The sequence below is a fragment of the Perognathus longimembris genome, chromosome 1 (assembly GCF_023159225.1).
Source record: "Perognathus longimembris pacificus isolate PPM17 chromosome 1, ASM2315922v1, whole genome shotgun sequence".
Lineage (NCBI taxonomy): Eukaryota > Metazoa > Chordata > Mammalia > Rodentia > Heteromyidae > Perognathus > Perognathus longimembris.
This window is the reverse complement of record NC_063161.1, coordinates 97,004,687-97,024,247: the sequence shown is the minus strand read 5'-3', so window position 1 is coordinate 97,024,247 and position 19,561 is coordinate 97,004,687. Positions and strand designations below refer to the sequence as shown.

General features: G+C 34.4%; 1 protein-coding gene across 2 annotated transcripts in view; it reads left to right on the top strand.

The window, feature by feature from the left end:
- Smc5 (structural maintenance of chromosomes 5) overlaps positions 1-19,561 on the top strand; it is a 77,866-nt gene that overhangs the window by 7,867 nt on the left and 50,438 nt on the right. For both annotated transcript variants that reach the window (XM_048332772.1, XM_048332764.1), the window contains exons 3-6: positions 6,601-6,653; positions 16,822-16,984; positions 17,708-17,842; positions 19,269-19,409. In XM_048332772.1, the coding sequence (XP_048188729.1) occupies positions 6,601-6,653; positions 16,822-16,984; positions 17,708-17,842; positions 19,269-19,409 (492 nt within the window). The remainder of the gene's footprint in view (positions 1-6,600; positions 6,654-16,821; positions 16,985-17,707; positions 17,843-19,268; positions 19,410-19,561) is intronic.

Here is a 19,561-nt window from a genome sequence, read left to right as displayed (position 1 = left end):
TGTGGTAATTTGCTTAGCAATTACTAAATCCTGAATTGAAGACGTAGTATAACTCCTTCGCCAAAACAGAAAGAATGCGGGAGGGCTGGGGATATGGCCTAGTGGCAAGAGTGCTTGCCTCGTATACATGAGGCCCTGGGTTCAATTCCCCAGCACCACATATACAGAAAACGGCCAGAAGTGGCGCTGTGGCTCAAGTGGCAGAGTGCTAGCCTTGAGCAAAAAGAAGCCAGGGACAGTGCTCAGGCCCTGAGTCCAAGGCCCAGGACTGGCAAAAAAAAAACAAAAAAAAAAACAGGCTGGGGATATAGCCTAGTGGCAAGAGCGCTTGCCTCGTATACTTGAAGCCCTGGGTTCGATTCCCCAGCACCACATATACAGAAAATGGCCAGAAGTGGCGCTGTGACTCAAGTGGCAGAGTGCTAGCCTTGAGCATAAAGAAGCCAGGGACAGTGCTCAGGCCCTGAGTCCAAGGCCCAGGACTGGCAAAAAAAAAAGAAAGAATGCGGGGTCAGATAAAGACAAAATTTAAAGAAATGAAAAATATACTACTTGAGAAAGCACCCAAACTGAATATTTGTGTATAAGAATGCATGGTAAAAGTTTCCTAAAATGTAATAGAGATGAGAGAGAAAATGTAAAGTCAATGTTAAGATATTAAATAGTGGTAAAGCTTACTTGCCAGTAGAGATAGAGACTAATGAATAAGCAATATTTAAAGGAAGAATGAACAGGAATTTTCCAGCAATCTTGAAAAACTTGAGTCTTCAGAAACAAGAGGTGCAATACCTCCCAGACGTGAGAAATGAAAGAAATCCACCGATGATGCTCATTGTAGTGAATTTTGAAATATAAAATGCAGTAGTAATATCTACCTAAAATGGGGTAGAATAAGAAAATGAGAAAAGTTTGAAATCTTCAGAAAAGACTTTGCAAATATACATTTTGTTTCATTAACCCCTAAGCTTTGAGTGTGGACATAATGCCAAAGCTGAAATTCTACACTGTGAAGAAAATATGTTCAAAATATTTTTCAGATGACATGCATAACATATGTATGTAACATAAGTGGATTTGGGGTTTGTAATTGGATCTTGTTCCCAAGCTAACTCTTTTACATGCAAATATTTCAAAAACCTGAAAAAAATCCTAAAACACTTCTAGTCCCAATCATTTTAAGTAAGGGATACTTAACCTTTTGTAAAATGCATAATATAGCCAGAAGTGGTAGTACACACTTGTAATCTTAGCAGCATTCAGGAGGTTGAGATAGTATGACCACAAGTTTGAGACCAACTTGGTCAGCTTGAGGCCAGCCTCATTTATATAACCAGGCTCTGTGTCAGAAAGCTACAATGAATGAGTGAATGAGTTATGGCCAAATTAAATTTATTCAAGGAGTGAAAATTGAACATTAGGAAGAAATAAATGTGTTATTAAGGAGAGTTATATAGTCATCTCAGTAGTTATAGAAAAGCATTTAATTAAGTTCCACCTTAATGTGTATTTCTTAACAAGGGATAGAAGGGAACTTTTAAAATATCATAAAGTATGTCTGTGAAAACATAAAAGTTGAAATTACCCCGAATTATTAATATTGTATTGGGAAATTTAGGTAGAACAGTAAGACAAATGATATCCATGGAAAGAAACAAAATTATTATTCATAGGTTACATGAATCTGCTTATGAAAGAATCTGTAGACCACCCTGATGAATTAATTTGGAAAACTTCAGGATTGTTAGATACAGAATGTTAATAAAGAACAGAAATGACATTTGAAAAAAGTGTTTATAATAATAATGAAAGTACAAGTTGCATAGGAAACAAATTACCAGAAGACATATAATTACATGCATAAATTCTAAAATTTTATTTAAAGATATCGAATAGTTGATGGAGAGATATTCTACATCAATATCACTCTTACAAAAATGTTATTTATCATGGTTATATATTTAGTATTAGTCCATTCAAAATTCCAGTAATGCCTATAACTAAAAGCTAGTTTGAACATTATAAATTAGAACCCCTTTGTACAACTATTTAAAGATACTACTGAAAAAAATGGTTCAAAAATATGTATCCACATGCAAAGGGCTATAAATAGCTCAGATAACTCTTAGATAACTCTTAGAGAACTCCTAACATTAGAATAAAGTAGGATGATTGCCTTAACCCCAGGTATCAAGACTTGATGTGAAAGATGGGTATAGAGAACTGGAATTTGGCCTAGTAGTAGAGTGCTTGCCTAGCATGCATGAAGCCCTGGGTTCTGTTCCTCAGTACTACATACACCGAAAAAGCCAGAAATGGCACTGTGGCTCAAGTGGTAGAGTGCTAGCCATGAGCAAAAGCAGCTCAGGGACAGATGAGGGACAGAGCCCAGGCCCTGAGTTCAAGCCCCATGACTGGCAAAAAAATAAAAGATGGGTATGGAAGCAGATTCCCTGTCATCCTAGCATTTGGGACTCAGATGTTAGGAGGATGATAAGCTCTGTGCCTACACTCAAACAAACAAACAAAAAGAATAAATAGGAATGTGTAGTAATTAAGCCATGTGGTATTGTTACATAAATGAAGAACTAAGCATAGAGAACAAAGGACCTACATACAGTGCTGTGATTAGTATAAACTTAATTTGTGTCAGAACTAACATTGTAGGTCAGTGGAAAAAAGACAGATAAGTTGTTACTAAGACCAATGGTTATTCATATAAAAAAAAGTAATATTTAGTTCAATCCAATCCTTGAACTTGAAAACAAGTCAATTTCATGTTATAATAAAAACTTAGAAGAAAAATGGGCAAAGAATAAACTCATTTTATAGGAGCCTGTCTAGTTTATTGATTGCAGTGTAGTTTTTCTAACGTTTTGTCCAGGTTGGCCTTGAACTTTAATCCTCCCAATTTCTACCTCCCAAATAACAGATTAAGTTGTAAGCCACTATATCTGTTCTATTTTTAAACATTATATGAAGTTTGTATATATTCTTGGGCAGTGTAATATATTTCACATGGGAACATTTGAGAAGAAAGTAGAGTTGAATTGTCACTGTAAAATTATTAATACTTGAAATGAGAATAACTTAAAATTATTATCCTTACAAGACTAAAGCAAAATCTCTTAAAATTGTAAATAAACCTTCTTAAAATACTCTTTACAATAAACAGTGCTCTGTTAGAAGCATTTATGAAGTAGAAAAGATGCTTTATTAATAATTAGCCTGTGACCCTGGACAATGGTCTATCTAATATTCAGGTTTTCTTCATTTCAAATATAAGGTAGTTGGAGTGGTCCAAGGGCCAGCTCAAATTTTTATGAATATTGGCTTAATATTCTTTCATTGTCAGACCATAAGTTCTGTCCTTGTCTCTGTAATAGTGTGTTGGATGTATTCCAAGAACTGTACAGTGGAATGAATTGCACTATTACCAATTTTTATAAACCTCTCACTGTTTATTTTGCTATGAAGAAACGACATCTTCGAGAGCAGGGCAAGATGGCAGATTAGAAGCACCTGCTGCTTTCCCTCTGATAATTAGAAGAATCTGATAAACACAGAAGAGACTAGATTCTGAAGACAGAAAGAGAGGTGTTAAAGGAGGCAGAAACCATAAAGGAGGTGGTGGTGAGGCAGAAAACTACAGAGAAGCAAACCCAGCAGAAGAAAAACATTGATGAGTTCTGATCCCATCCCTGGCTCTCCCAGTGGGAAATGGGAGCTGAAGATGACATTACAAGATTCATCTAAAGGTATTGGAGTAATAGTGGTGACTGGCCTTCATAGGAATGTCCACAGTCACAGTATTCTGGTTTATCAGTGCCCATAGCTTTAGCAGCAAAGCTGCCTCACCTTGAGTAGAGAAGAGATCTGTACATTCTCTACAGCATTGAAATTGATTGATTCCTAGGTCACATCCCTTCAATCTAGTACAGAAAAAATACACAACCCAACCACTACCCAGTCTTTAGTGATATCTGAGAAACCAACTAAAAGAACAAGAGATTGAAATCTCTACCAAAAACATGGCCCCAGATGAGTAAATTCCAGTGGGAAAAAAAATCACTAAATTTGTGAATAAACATTGTGTCTCCTTCAAGAGCCAACAGATGAACTAATAACTGAATCTATAGAAAAGTCAAAGAGGTAAATGAAATGAAGAAACAATGTACAATATAAAAGGAATATTTAATGATTTTAGAAATCCTGAAAAAAAAACAAATTGTAATTTGGAACAGAAGAGCTCAATAATCCAAAAGAAAAGCTCATTCAAAAGCCTATCTAATAGAACAAGTGATAGGATATTAGGGCTTGAAGATAAAGCAGAGGAATTAGATCAATCATCCAACCTTAAAAAAATACTAAGAAAATACAAATGGAACTTACACAGCACCATCAAAAGGCCCAAACTATCAATTATAGGTATAGAAGAAGAGATTCAAACAAAAGTCATAGTTAACCTGTCAATAAAATAATAGGAAACTCCAACTTTGAGAAAGAGGAGGCTTTCTAAATAGCAGATCTACAAGTCTATTTATTAGACAAAATTGGAGAATAGGCTAGGAATATGGCCTAGTGGCAAGAGTTCTTGCCTCATATACATGAAGCCCTGGTTTCGATTCCTCAGCACCGCATATATAGAAAAGGCCAAAAGTGGCACTGTGGCTCAAGTGGCAGAGTGCTAGCCTTGAGCAAAATGAAGCCAGGGAGAGTGCTCGGGCCTTGAGTCCAAGCCCCAGGACTGGCCAAAAAACAAACAAAAAGAAATTGGAGAATACTCCTCGATATATTATAGTTAAATACACAGAACAGAGAAAGTATTAAGTGCTTCAATGGCAAGCCCATCTGAATAATAGCAATTTTCTGAAGACAAACTAAATGAAAAGGATGACTGGAAAGATGTAGTCCAAACTCTGAAAGCTGAAAATTGTCAGCCTAGATTAGTGTACCTACTAAAGCTATCCCTTAGAATTTAGGGAGAAAAAAAATTAATAAAAGCTGAAGGAATTCATGACTAAACTAGTGCTATGAAAGGAATCCTAGCCACAGAAACAGAAGAAAACAACTGAAAATGGGAAAGAATAAACTCCATTAGAGGAGTAAATTAACAGAGGAGGTATAGGAAAGAAGCAGTATAAAAACAACAAAATGACAGGAAACATGATATATCTTTGAATGTTAATAATTAATGTTAATGGTTTCAACTCTCCAGGACATAGAATAGCAAAGTGGATTAATAAACAAGACCGAAACATACATTTTGTACAAGAAATATATCTCACTTTCAATGAAAAGTGTAGGCAAAAGTGAAATCAAAGGATAGAAAAGGATCTTTCAGTTAAATGGACCTCAAAGAGTAGGAGCATCAGTGCTTATATCGGGTAAAACACTTCAAATTAAAATCAGGAGAAACAAAGAAGGACACTTTATATTAATAAAGGAAACAATCAAGGAGAAATTATAATTTAACATGTACATCAAAAGTGACACAACCAAATTCATTAAACAAGGACATTACATATATATACCTCAGCCTGATAATAGTGATAGAAGTCAATTTCCTATTCTTAACCAATGGATAGTGGTTGTTTAAAAAAAATTTTTTTTTGTATGAGACAAAGACTTGAACTTAGCATCTGATGCTCTCTCATTCACTGACTAGCGCTTTACCACCACAAAGTGTAAATAGTCATTCTAACCAATCATACACCCACACACTCACTCATACACAGCCAATTCTCAGAACTAAACTGACACTATAGCCCAAAAGGACTTAATAAACATGTACATAGTATTTTACCCAGTACCTGCACAGTTTTGTTTTGTTTTGTTTTGTTTTGTTTTGTTTTTGCTTTTCTGGGCCTTAATTTCATGGTGTTATCAAATGAGTACAGGATATACTTCAAGGTTTCTAGTTAGAATTTAATGAGAAATAAGTAAAATGCTTAGTACAGCAGTAGTATATAGTAGTAAATGGTTGGTAAATGTTACCTATTGTGATTATAATTCTTTTACTCATTACTTAGTAGTATTAAAAAGAGCATTATTTGCAAGACCTATTTCCTAAAACTTAAAATACTTTTAACTACAGACCAATTTAAGATCCAGTCTGTTTTTAGACTCAGACTCTGTTTCCATGCTTAAGCTCATAGTCAATTGGAATAATGCTTAAGCTCATAGTCATATAGTCTATTTAACTATGCAAATTATTACAATCACTTCTTTTAAAACAGTAGTCAATGACGGTTACATCCTCGTATATATAGGATAGGTAATACTACACTTGTTACTATTTAATGTATGCAGTTTTGTAGAAATACTGAGTGAGTTTGTTCCCATGGGTATTTTTGTCAGTAAACAGGCACTAGGGCTTGATTCTCATCTAAGAAAGTCTTAGGTTCCTTGCTCATAGGTAGTCCATAATTTTACCGACTATAAATTTGAACAGATAACTTGTTATTTGTAGGAGTAAAGATGGATATTCATGTAGGTACTGAAAGAAAAGCTTGACTTGCCAAACAATAATGACTGGTAAATCTCTGATTGTTAATCTGGAGATGTTATCATACAGTTCATGTTTTCTTTTTTATGCTTTAGGTTGGATTTTTTGTGAAGAGAGGATGTTCCAAAGGCATGGTTGAAATTGAATTGTAAGTGCTGAAAGTTCTGCAACCACTTTTTGTGCATAATTTTTAGTAGCTTATTTTATGTTTTTCTGGTGACTTTAGAAGATAATACAGCTATGGTATAAATATTGGAAGTAATACATAAAAGATATTTTAGCCAAACATGACTTTTAAACATTTTTCAAATTCAAACTGTAAGAGTTTTATTTTGGAAATACTGTACTAGAAATATATCTCTGGCTAAATATTGATTAAGGAGGTGTGCAGAATTTTTCACAGATTTAAATAATCGTTTTTTACTCATTTTGAAAATAACACTTGGACTGAGGTTGAAATTCAGTGGCAGAGTGTTTGCCTGGCATCCTTGAGGCCCTGGGTTTAATTCCTAGCACTTTAGAAAGCAATAGGTAATATGTATTTGGCTTGTTAAAAATATGCTGGCAAATTAAAAGTACATAAAGTTGAAAATGAAAGCCTTCTTACCATAAGTCTACTTTTAGGACTAACTACTGTTGTTAGTTTAATGAATTTTGTCTATGACAAACATACACCTGGCACCGTCTTTTATTCCCTTTCTTATAATATCAATAGTTCATCATGATATCCTTTTCCATTATGCCGAAGTATTTTCAATTGACCATACTATTTCTGGGTTTTTGAGACAGAGTTTTACTTGGGTAACCCAGGCTAACCTGGAATTCTCAATCATCCTGCCTCAGCCTCTGGAATGCTTTGACTATAGGCATGTGCTACCATACCTGTTCTTACTTAACTAGTCTTGGTAGCTTCTGTTAGATCAGGATTGATATTTACAAAATATCAAGTTGGCCATCTGTATATTGTTTTAGTCTTTTGCATATTGTTTAGATGATTTTTAGAGAGGTTTTTTTTTTTGGAGTATTTATGGAAAATTGTGGAAAGTTTTTTTTGTTTTTGTTGGTCATGGGGTTTGAACTCTGGGCCTGGGTGCTGTCCCTGAGCTCTTTAGCTCAAGGCTAGCTCTCTACCACTTGAGCTGAAGGGCCACTTCCTTTGGAAGTTTAACAAGAATCATATGATAGCCTTATCAATTCATAGGATATGAGGGGATAGTAATTACTGAAAAACTTGGAAAGTTTTCTTTTTTCTTAAGAGGGTTATTTTGCTTATAGTTTTGCTGATTTAATAGCATAGCATAGGCTTTTGTTTGACTGATAGCCTCCTTGGTAAAGTCATGTAACAGATGGATGGCATTGTGGAGGGCATGGGGCGGGGGCTCAGATGAGACAGGAAACCAGAGAACAATCTGGGGAATGGGCTTGTACTTTTACAGCAGCTCACTCTCTTGGGAATGAATGGGGTTCCTTGAGACCACTTTATTCCCTTCCAAGGGAACTCTTGCCTAGTGACTTAACTACCTCCCACTGTGCCCTAACTCTTGAAGATTCCACCATCGAGCTTAAAACTTACACCCAAATGACAGCTACCACATCTACCACATGGTAGCTTCTTAATCAGTAGTAATATTTATCCTGTTAGCAAGAACCATGCAAATCCAGAGGATATACCAAACAAAAGTTTAAGTAAACAGCTTGGATAAATTTTTAGGAGAAGGGAGGTAGAGATTGATGGGTAAAGTGACACATAATTGCCTGATACCTTGTGCTACTGGACACTATGAAGAGCTTACACTAAGAATTGTGACTGAACACAAGTGACTCTGAGTGAAAGCAGGTCACAAGCCAATAGAGAAAAAAAGATACTGTGCTGGGCAACTAATTGAAGAATAGACATGGCCTCCACACAGCAGGAGATTGTTCTCCGGGGCTTTGTTGTGTTTTTTTTTTGGAGGGAGGGTTGTTTTGTTTTGTTTTTTGCCAGTCCTGGGGCTTGAATTCGGGGCCTGAACACTGACCCTGGCTTCTTTTTGCTCAAGGCTAGCACTCTGCCACTTGAACTACAGTGCCACTTCTGGTCTTTTCTACATATGTGGTGCTAAGGAATCGAATCCAGGGCTTCATGTATACAAGGCAAGCACTCTTGCCACTAGGCCATATCCCCAGTGCTTTGTTGTTTTTTTAAACACAGGATAAGGACTTTTTGTACTAGAGATGAAAAATAGTCATAGAAATAATAGGTATTGTTATACATAAATTCTCAGCTTATTAAAATATAGTGATAGAGTTTTACTAGGAATACAAAAAATACCTGAATAGAGAATCACTATTTTCTTAGAAACAAGGAATTGATATTGTTAATATGTCAGTTCTTTCCAAATCATTAAATATCATTGGTGCAATTCGAGTGACAGTTACAGCAGGTAGGTTTCTAAAGGATTGTGAAGATCATCTTTAGAACTTAAGAAGATATTGAAAAGATATTGAAAAGCATGTGAATAAACCTTTGTTATTACCAGTCATTAAAGTCTATAATAATGATGTAAAATGAGTATGCTCTTGATACTAAAGAATGCAGAAACTAGAAGAACTGGGAATGTGGACTAGAGGTAGAGGGCTTGTCTAGCATGCATGAAGTCCTGGGTTCGATTCCTCAGCATAAACAGAACAATCTGGAAGTGGTGCTGTAGCTCAAGTGGTAGAATGTTATCCTTGAGTAAAAAGAAGCCAGGGACAGTGCTCAGACCCTGAGTTCAAGCCCCAGGACTGGCAAAAACAAAAACAAAAATAAAAGACAAGAATGGAGAAACTAGAAAGAGATGTAGATGTGCATGATAATTTATTATAAGGGTAGCTGTTCACATGTGGAGTTTTATGAGTGATAAGAAAAACTGGTACCACATATGCAGTGCAGAGGAGAGCACCTCTCTTTCTTTTAAATCTTTTTTTTTTTTTTTTTTGAGGCATTAGTTAAGGGCTTAACCCAACAAGCCCCTCAGAGAGCCATTTTTGACTTGTACTTTTGACTAGCTACAAATTGAGGTTCCTAGGTCTGCTTCTTTGGGTTCAATTATTTGCTAGGACATAGGACTCAGAGAAATGGTTTTCTTGGGACTACCAGTTTAATATAAAGGATGTTCTCTATGGAAGATAAATATGAACAGCCAAATGAAGAATGTCTGGTCTGGTCTGGAAGAGCTTTTGTCCTTACGTATGTGGATCAGGAGTCTCACTGAGAATTGCCAGATTGGAACAAAAGTTTTCATCACAGAGGGGAATTTCAGAGATTAGGAGTTGTATACAGGAACAGAAGCAAAGAAAGGCTGTCTTGCTTTATTATTTTGCTTCTGGGATTTGAATTTAGGGCTTGTGATTGCTCTAGTCAGTTATTTTTCTGGTTCAGCTATACTCCTGCCCTTTTTCTTCTGATTATTTTTGAAACAGGGTCTTGTTTTTTGCCTGAGCTGGCCTGGAATGCAATCCTCCTGTTTGTACGTATCATAATACCTAGAATGACAGACAGATACCACCATGAGCATCCTGTTGAGCTGGAGCTCAGAAACAGTTTTTTTTTGCCTCGATTGACCTCAAACTGTAATCCCTCAATCTCTGCCTCCCAAGGAGCTAGGATTATAGGCTTGAGCCACTCTGCCCAGCTTGCATCTATATTTCTTAGTGTATCACAGATTTGAGACAGTTGACCTACCAACTTTTAGAAAAATAACTTTATAGCTCTATTTAGCACATAAATACATTCTAGGCAGAGTGAATGGCATGTAAAAATTATCAGCTTTTGAAAACAAAGAATTAACTTCAAATACTTTAAAAACATTCGGAATGGTTTTACTGAAGGTAGCAGAGCCCAGTAATTGCATAAGACTTAAAACTTTATAATCAAGACTTTAATTCCTCTCCTTAACACTGATGTTAATTGTCCCTCTTCTTTTAGCAATAGCTTTCTTCTCCTTGCCTTTACTGTTCTACATTACTAAGCCAAATAGCTTCCATGGTAGAAAAGCTGGACAAGGTAGCAAGCATGTGTGACTCCAGTGATGATGGGAAGCCTAAATGTAGGTCATGGCTCAAGCTAGGCAGGAAGCAGGACTATCCTAACAATAACCAGTGTAAAACAAGACTGAAGACATGATTCAGAAGTATGTCAGCCTAGCAAACTCAAGGCCCTGAGTTCAAATCCCTAGTATTGCCAGGAATAAAATAAGGATGATAAGGAGTCAGATTTAATGGCTTATTCATGTAAGCTCAGCACTCTAACAGAGGATTAGAAGCCTGGAGTTTAAGACTAGCCTGAGATTTCAAAATACCAAAACAGCAACAAAGAAGATGGAACGTATAGGCTGCCTAAAATATCTAACTAAAAGTAAGCGATGCCCGAGATAAGAAAACATTTTTAGAACCAAAAATATGTACAGATTTTGAGTTGTGCATTATCTCAAACCTGTAATCCTGGGTTCTTAGGAAGCAAAGATTGGGAAATTGTGGTTTGAGGTCAGCTGGTACACAAAGTTCATAAGACCACATCAACCAGTAGCTAGGTATGATGACATACTCAATAAAGGGAAGCACAAAATGGAGAATCCAGAGAATCTCAGCTCAAGCCATCCCAAGCAAGAAGTGAAAAATATCTCAAAAATAACCAGCCCTCAAAAGGGCTAGTGTTCAAGTGGTGGAATGCCTACATGTACTCCTGTATAAGTCTTAGGTCGGTAAAAATTACATACAACCCAACAGAAAAAATGAGGAAAGAAGTTTTACACAGCTAAAATTAGTGGTCCATAAGTACAACATATAAGCCATTACTTACTTGGTTATGAAAAAGATAAAGATGATGAGTTCTTTTCTTCCAGTTTAGGAAAACTTAAAAAAATAAAATTCAGTAATATGAAAGACCAATAAGCCTACATTGTTTGTGGATTCATTACATATGACTGACTAAATGCAGCCAAAATGATTAATAATAATAATATTTTGTGCCTGTGCCAGTCCTGGGCTTTGAACTCAGAGCTTGAGTGCTGTCACTGAGCTTTTGTGCTCAAGGCTAGTACTCTACCTCTTGAGCCACAGCTCCACTTCTGGTTTTCTGGTGGTTAGAGATAATAGTTGCCCAGGCTTTCCTGCCCAGGCTGTCTTTGAACTGCAGTCCTCAGAACTTAGCCTCCTGAGTAGTTGGGATTATAGGCATGAGCCACCAGTGCCTGGCAGCAATAACATTTTAAAAATCAAAAGAAATATAATTTAAATTGCCATGGGGGCATTATGCAGCTTATTTGATGCAAAGAAGTTCTCAATTATGTTAATTGTGTTTATTTCTTTGTGATCTGTTGAGTGTTTCTTTGCCCCTAAATTTATGAAAATATGCCACCTAAAAAGCAAATTGTGCCTGAAAAGCAAAGCACACATTGTAATCCTCTCAAGCCAAAATGAGCACCTTTAATTGATAAAGTGAAAATTTTCAAGCATCATCAGTATAATACTGAACTCTGCATCCTGAGCATAGGTGATTTTTCTTCAATGGCAGTCTCTTTGGAACCATATATCTGCAGATATGCCACTAATTAGAGGATGTTTGCTCATTTATACAAAGCTAGTTTTTCTAAATCTTTTTCCTTTTATTATTATTTTTTTATATTACTGAGGTTTGAATTCAGGGCCTTGTACATACTCTTTGCAAGGCAAATGCCCAGAGCAAGTGCCTTGCCTCTAGAGCCATTCTCCCAGCTTTAACTTTCTGTAGTGTAATCCCTATTATAATCAACTAATGATGGCCTTACAAAATATGCTGTATACAAGCAGGAACATATTATTCAACCATAAAAAAGAATAGAGTATTGCTACATGCCATCATATGGATAAACCACAAAAAGCATGTTATACAATTCAACCAGAATAGGCAAATCTATGGAGACACATCACAGGTTAGTAGGCTGTGGGATATGAAAGGGGAACTAAGTGGGGAATGACAATTGAGCAAACATGAATTCCTTTTTTGTTTTCTTTTTCTTCCCTTTTTTTTTTTTTTTTTGCCAGTCTTGGAGCTTGAACTCAGGGCCTAGGTGCTGTCCCTGAGCCTCTTTATGCTTAAGGCTAGCACTCTACCACTTGAGCCATGTGCCACTCTGGCTTTTTTTGAGTAGTTTATTGTAGATAAGAGTCTCACAGACTTTTCTTCCCCGGCTGGCTTCAAACTGTGATTCCCAGATCTCGGCCTCCTTAGTAACAAGGGTTACAAGTATGAGCCACTGGCACCTTCTATGAATTCTGTTTTAGAGAGTAATGAAAATAGTCTAGAATTAAACAGTGGTCATGGCTGCACAACCTTGTGATTATACTGAAAACCATTGTTTAAACCTGTAGCTAAAAATAGTTAAAAGAGTAGCTCATGTATATTTTACCAGAATTAAAAAGCATATTGAATTGTGTACTTTCAGATGTGATTACATATGAATTACAATTCATTTGTACAAAGTGATTTCCCAAGGTAATCCTGGGTTAGCTTTGGTACCATAAACATGGAGCAATGTGGATAACTAGGTCTTAGTCACTTCTGACTTTGTGCTGTGAATTCCTGAGGCACAGTTGATCTTAGCTCCTATCTGTAACCTATCAGTGGCCTTTACATGGTTACATTGTGGTCCCTTGTTCTTTTAGGGTGCACATGACCTGAAGAATCCCAAATACAACATGTGTTTTTAGTTGTTGACATTATTATAGCTTCTAAAGATATGTATTAACTTGATAATGTATTTGCTGAATAGAATAATGGAAATGATATGTGGGAATAATTTATGCATTTACTTAAGCAATCATTTTTCAAATATTTATTGAATATATATATGTATATATATATATATAATACAGTATTCTGCCTTACTGGAATTTAGGGATTTAATAGGTAAATATATATTATGTTAGATGGAGATACATACTGTGTTGGAAAACAAAACAGGAGTACCAAGATTGTGTTTACAATTTTGAATAAGATAGTCAGGGGAGGTCTCACGAGGAGACAGCATCAGAACAAAGACCAAAAGGAGAGGAGGTAATACATGAAGGTATTTGGGGGAAGAAGTTTTCAAGTAGTGGTATCTACAGAAGCTTAGGCTTTGAAGTGGTATCCATTACGAGTGGATCACAATAAATGAAGAAAATAGTAAAAGAAAGTATGAAAAATCAGTCAGTTCATAGGGCTTGCAGCCTGTATAGGGGTCTGGCATTTACTATATTTTGAATAAGATGTGAACATTTGGGTTGCTTTGTGGGAAAATAGACATCAAGAAGGCAATGGTTTGCTCATAAACTAAATATAGAACATTGGAGGAGAGAGATTACAAGGTACGTCATACTTAAAGGCATGTAGTTTCCATGAACTAGGGAATAAGATCATAAGTTGATCTGTGGGGCTGACATATTAAAAGCAACCAAACACTACTTTTCAAAGTCAATGAGCACAGTTTGTTTTTGGTGCCTGGTAAAAATGTTGAATGGACAGTTGAGTGTATAAACCTGTCATTCAGGAAGCAATTTGAGCTGAAGATAATGCCTTTGTAGAATTAAAAGTAAGAATTAAAAGTACTGGGATATATGAAATCACTAATGGGAAAGATAGAGAAACAGAGAAGATAGATCTAAGAACTAAATCCTACAGTAGTGCAGTGGTAAAAGTTTGGACATAAAGAAGACTAGGAAAAAACTCCAAGAAGAACTGGGTAGTTAAAATAATATATTGCCTGAAAACCAATGGCTTAAAGAGAGGAGGGGAATCATTGACACCTTTGTCAAGTAAATCAGGCCAAAGTATTCATAATTAGATTGAGCAATTCCCTGACTTTGACAAAGTTTGGAGGAAGTGGTGTTTTTATGTCAGAATAGACCCTTTGATGTTATTTCTGAGCTGAGAAGTGAGTGATTTAAAAAAAGGATTTATTTCAGGATTTTTATATCTGTATTTGCTTATGAAATATTTTTGGATTTTAATGTTTGGTTAAGCTTATTGGGAAAATTATCTCAGTGTTTGGGGGTTTTGTCCACCCAACTACTAAATTAAGCTTGTTTTCTTTTTCAAATCCTTGATTTGATCTAATAGTAATAGAGTTATTTGGATTTTCTTCTTGGATCATTGTAGTTATCTGTAGTTTACTTGTATAAATGAGTTGTAGTTCCAACAATCAGGTTATGAGTACAGCGCATCTTATTCAGTATTCCCGTTTTCATCAATCTTCCCCATAGCTGTAGTTTTAAATCGTTTTTCATTTTTATTAGGTTTGCATATGTATTTTCTTGAATTTATTGTATGCCAGTTGTCTATATATATATATATCACATGTATAAATATAAAATGTGTCTTTTGAAGTATCTTTCATTCATGTTTTTTCTAGATTTGAAAAAATCAGTTTTGTCAATTTTACTAATTTTTTTTCTTTAAACTCTTAGTTTCTTTTGTCTTTTTTCTAATTTCTTAAGGTGGATTTGTATTGTACTAATTTTCGGTCTTTTGTTTTCATTAATATTTTAAACCATTCAGGTTAAAAATTACCCTCTTAATGCTTTAGCAACTAAATATATTCAAAATTTTGGAATATGCTATCTTTTCCATATGGAATATTTTCTTTTTTAGTTTTTAATTAGTATTTCTCATTCTAATGTAATGAAATTCCTATTTAAGTTTTAGTATTGATTTTTAGCTGTACTATTATAAAATATATTTATACCTATATTTTTTCATTTATTATTTTATCATTCTTTGAAGTTTTTCATCCTTAGCATTTGTAGTGAACTTTTATAATTGCTCTTTATTCCTTGTCTTCCATCCTTCTAGACCTCTTATTAGGTGGATTATAGACTGCTTTACCAGTTATCCATGTTTCTTTAATATCTTGACATTGTATTTGTTCATCCTCATGATTTTCTCTGATTTTTGCTAGTTCCTGATTCTTTGTTTTTATATTTTTCCTGTAAACTACTCCTTTCTCTTTAAACTTTACCTGTGTCAATTCTCTGAGGATAAGGTAAATTCCTGTAGAAGGAACTTTTATCAGCTTTTGTCTGACCATTATAGATAATTTGAGTCCAGGATTATCTTATATTGAATTCTCAGCTTAAAGATTTTTTAACCTTTTAGGCTGACTTGTCATTAGTAACTTTTAGGGAAGGCTTTTTGTCTCACAATTTTAAGTCATAATTTGAGACAGGAAGTTTTGCATACTGTCCTTGTTGTGGCAGTGATGTATATCTAGTATACCCTTATATTGAAGGTATAGTTTTTTGATGGTGCTTTTCTATTACACTCTGTACATTGGGTACTTCTGTAAGCTTTGTCAGCAAACTTTCTGCTAGGAGATCATGAAAATAAATCCTCAAGATCACTTCAATAGATGCCTCCAAGATACAAGTCAATTTCCTTTTTCTATTCTGAGCTCTCAACTGCACTAGGATTTTGGCTAGAATTCATTATTATCATGCTAAGTAGTAAACGCATCTATGAACATAGTTTCCTGTTTTAATTATATACAGAAGAAAAATCAATAATGGTACTTCAGTTAGTCACTCTACTGGAAATGAAAGTTCAAGATTGTGTACTGTTTGAAGTATTCTACTTAAAAACCTTTATATACAACATTTACAAGTTATTATGTAGCCATTAGATGCCAATAATTTATCTCTTTACCACATGCTGCTGAATTCCAGTGAAGAAGATGGATGAATAGATGAGAGGTGTGGAGCAGTAGTACTTCTAAAAGCAAGAAATAAGTAAATACTCTTCTTTCAGATTTTGTATTGCTTAATATTCCTTGTAGCCATGTAATGTAATTCCCTCTGAATTAGAGTGGAGTACATGGTGATAAATGGATCACTGGCCACCTGTATGGACAGACTAGATTTGACTTTGGGAAATGCTTGTGTGAGAGTCAGTATTCATTCATACATTTTCCACATAGGGAAAACTGCAAGGTTTACTGCAAGGTTTAATATACCAATCCATTTTGAATTGCAGTCAGTGCATGTGATTGAGGAATAGCATAATACTTAAGGCACTGTAGTATGTAAGTCCTCTGACAGTGTTTGGGAATTTGTATTGGTATTTAATTTTTTTTAACAATTTAGACAATTGTGAATGTTACATAAGTAGTAACTGACTACATGTTTTACTAAGGTCCAAGGTTTTCTTCCTGGAAGGGGCTTGAAATATCAAAAGGAATAAATATTGTAATTCTGGCACAATAATTTTGGTGCAAGAAAAAGTTTTTATTTCTAAACTAATTTATATGTTTTAATACAAAGATTTTAAAACTATTCTTTAGGTTCAGGACTTCTGGAAATCTTACAATCACCCGCGAGATTGATGTGACAAAAAATCAGTCTTTTTGGTTTATCAATAAAAAATCTACAACTCAGAAAGTAGTAGAAGAACAAGTTGCAGCCTTGAATATTCAAGTGGGCAATCTTTGCCAGTTTCTACCTCAGGTATGAAAGAAAAAAAATTTTAAGTGGAAATTTTTGTATAATCTTCCCCTTTGTGCCACATAAAAATGTGGATTCTTTTCAAGGAATGTTATAATACTAGTTACTATTTATACAAACACAATACCATTGGTACTTACAGTTCTCATCACTTAGTATCTCATCACTTAGGGTATTATTAATTTCAGTTGATACAAAGTGTAAAATAGTGAATGTTTTAAATTAAAGCTCTTAATTTTATGTACAGTAACTTTGATACTTCAGTTAAGCATAGATAAGTGTTGATATGTCACTTGTAGAACCTTAAATTTTTCAATTTAATTTAAATTGTCAAAATGCAGCTTTTTAGTCAGTCCAGTTTGTATAAAATACATACCAAAACTCACCTAGGAGATATAACTTCAAAAATCTTATGTTTTAATATTTTCGCTAATACTTCTATTGAACCTCTACTTTTTTCTGATACTGGAGCTTGAACTCAGAACCTCACACTCTGGATCGTCATTTTCTATCATGGTTGGTTCTCTACCACTTGAGCCACACTTCAATGTAGAATATTTTTAAAGGTTATCAAAAGAATGCTAATTTTAATGCTATATTTGTCTATTAAAGACTAATGTATAAAAGATAAATGAAGATTCACATTTTGGAGTTTTTTAAAAGAAGATTGATCTTAACTATTACAACACTTTTCACAGATGCTAATATATAAATTTTATGCTCTAGGACAAAGTGGGAGAGTTTGCTAAACTCAGCAAAATTGAACTCCTCGAGGCTACTGAAAAGTCAATTGGTCCTCCAGAAATGCATAGGTATCACTGTGAACTCAAAAACTTCAGGGAGAAGGAAAAACAACTAGAGGTATTTACAAATAAGAAACTCATTTCTATTGTTTCTTATAGATATTTGTGTCTCACAATGTATGAGTGTGTATAGTTATAACTTTCATTGAGTTCATATCTAAGACTTTTTATTGTGCAGCTGACTTCAGGAAGTGATATTTTAAGTTGGAAAAACTATTTCAGCAGGACTTTGATGCTAAGGACATTTTTTGTACTTTTAAATTTAAAAAAAAATCTCCTTTGTTGCTGAGTTTTAAAGGAACCAATTGCAGGAAGTTTTTTTTTTTTTTTTTTGGTCATAGGCATTATTATTCGTCATTCTGTCAGACCTATTGAACATTTGATTGTAACCATTAAAGGTTAAATAATATGTATCACTTATGTTGACTCATTCTTAGTGTACTTTTTCAGTTACATGAAAGTAGACATAATAAGAAAATTACATATCTACTTGCTGTGTTTTTATTTTCACCTTTAATAACTATATAAATAAAAATGCCCTTATTTGCATGCCACTGATAGAGGTGTTTTATTCAGTGCCTCTAATTCCATATTTCTAAAATAAGTCATTATATTTTTCATCACAAAAAAATTTAAGCAAATGCTTCCTCTTAAAGTATAACTGTCTGTGTCTGGTAATGAATGTTTTATTGTAATAAAATACTGATTTTATGTACTAGTTCAGAATAAATGACCAAAGGAGTTATTTTGAGCTTCGTATAATCATTCTATCCTCTAGTGAGGTGCTCCTTCAATTCTCTCACCCTTTTCTACATCACTCTAATACTTGCAACTGAAACATTTGCCTAAATTGTCTGTATCCTCTAAAGAAAACAAACATCAATTCTACTAGGTTCTGGTACACCATTGTGCTTGTCAGTTCTCATTAAAAGGGTAAATTTTAGTTTTGTCATGTCATTTTGAAGTTTAAAAAAAACAAGATTTTCATAACTAGTCCTCGTACTATTATTATAGCTTAGTTTGAGTATTCCTAATAAAATCTGAAATGCTCCAAATCTGAATTATTTTTGAATGCCACATAGGTACTTGAAAAGGTTCAGATTTAGAGCATTTTGTATTTTTCATATTACAGATACTCAGTTGGTAACTATGCACATATTTCAAAAATCTGACAAATTTCAAAATCAGAAACACTTCGCACCCCAAGGATTTCATACATGGAAAACACAACTGCATTAAGCAGATTGCTTCTACCCCTGAATTGGATGAAGCAGGTATCTCTTATCTTTAAGGCAAGAGTCCAGGCTTAGAGATGTGACATATTTTCCTTACAGCTACATGGCTAATTAATTAGAACCTCAATCAGAATTTGCACATGAATGTTCTTTTTATATAATGTGAAATTTTGTTAATGTGTTTTATTATTATAAATTTGATCTTTTGTCCTTTTCAGTTAAACTAATTGTTCAACAAATTTGTTTTAGACCTCATGCAAAGAAAAAACTGAATACCTAGAGAAAATGGTTCAGAGAAATGAAAGATACAAACAAGATGTGGAAAGGTTCTATGAACGTAAGAGACATTTAGATTTAATTGAGATGCTTGAGGCAAAAAGACCCTGGGTGGTAAGTTTTAGTTATTAGAGGCAAAAATATGTGAATGTTTATCAGAATTCTTACTAAGTTACCAGTTACTATTCTAATTAGTTGCTTCTTTTACAGTTTTACTTGGTTAAAATTTAATTTATTTACTCATTATATAGGTGAATCCTAGTTTG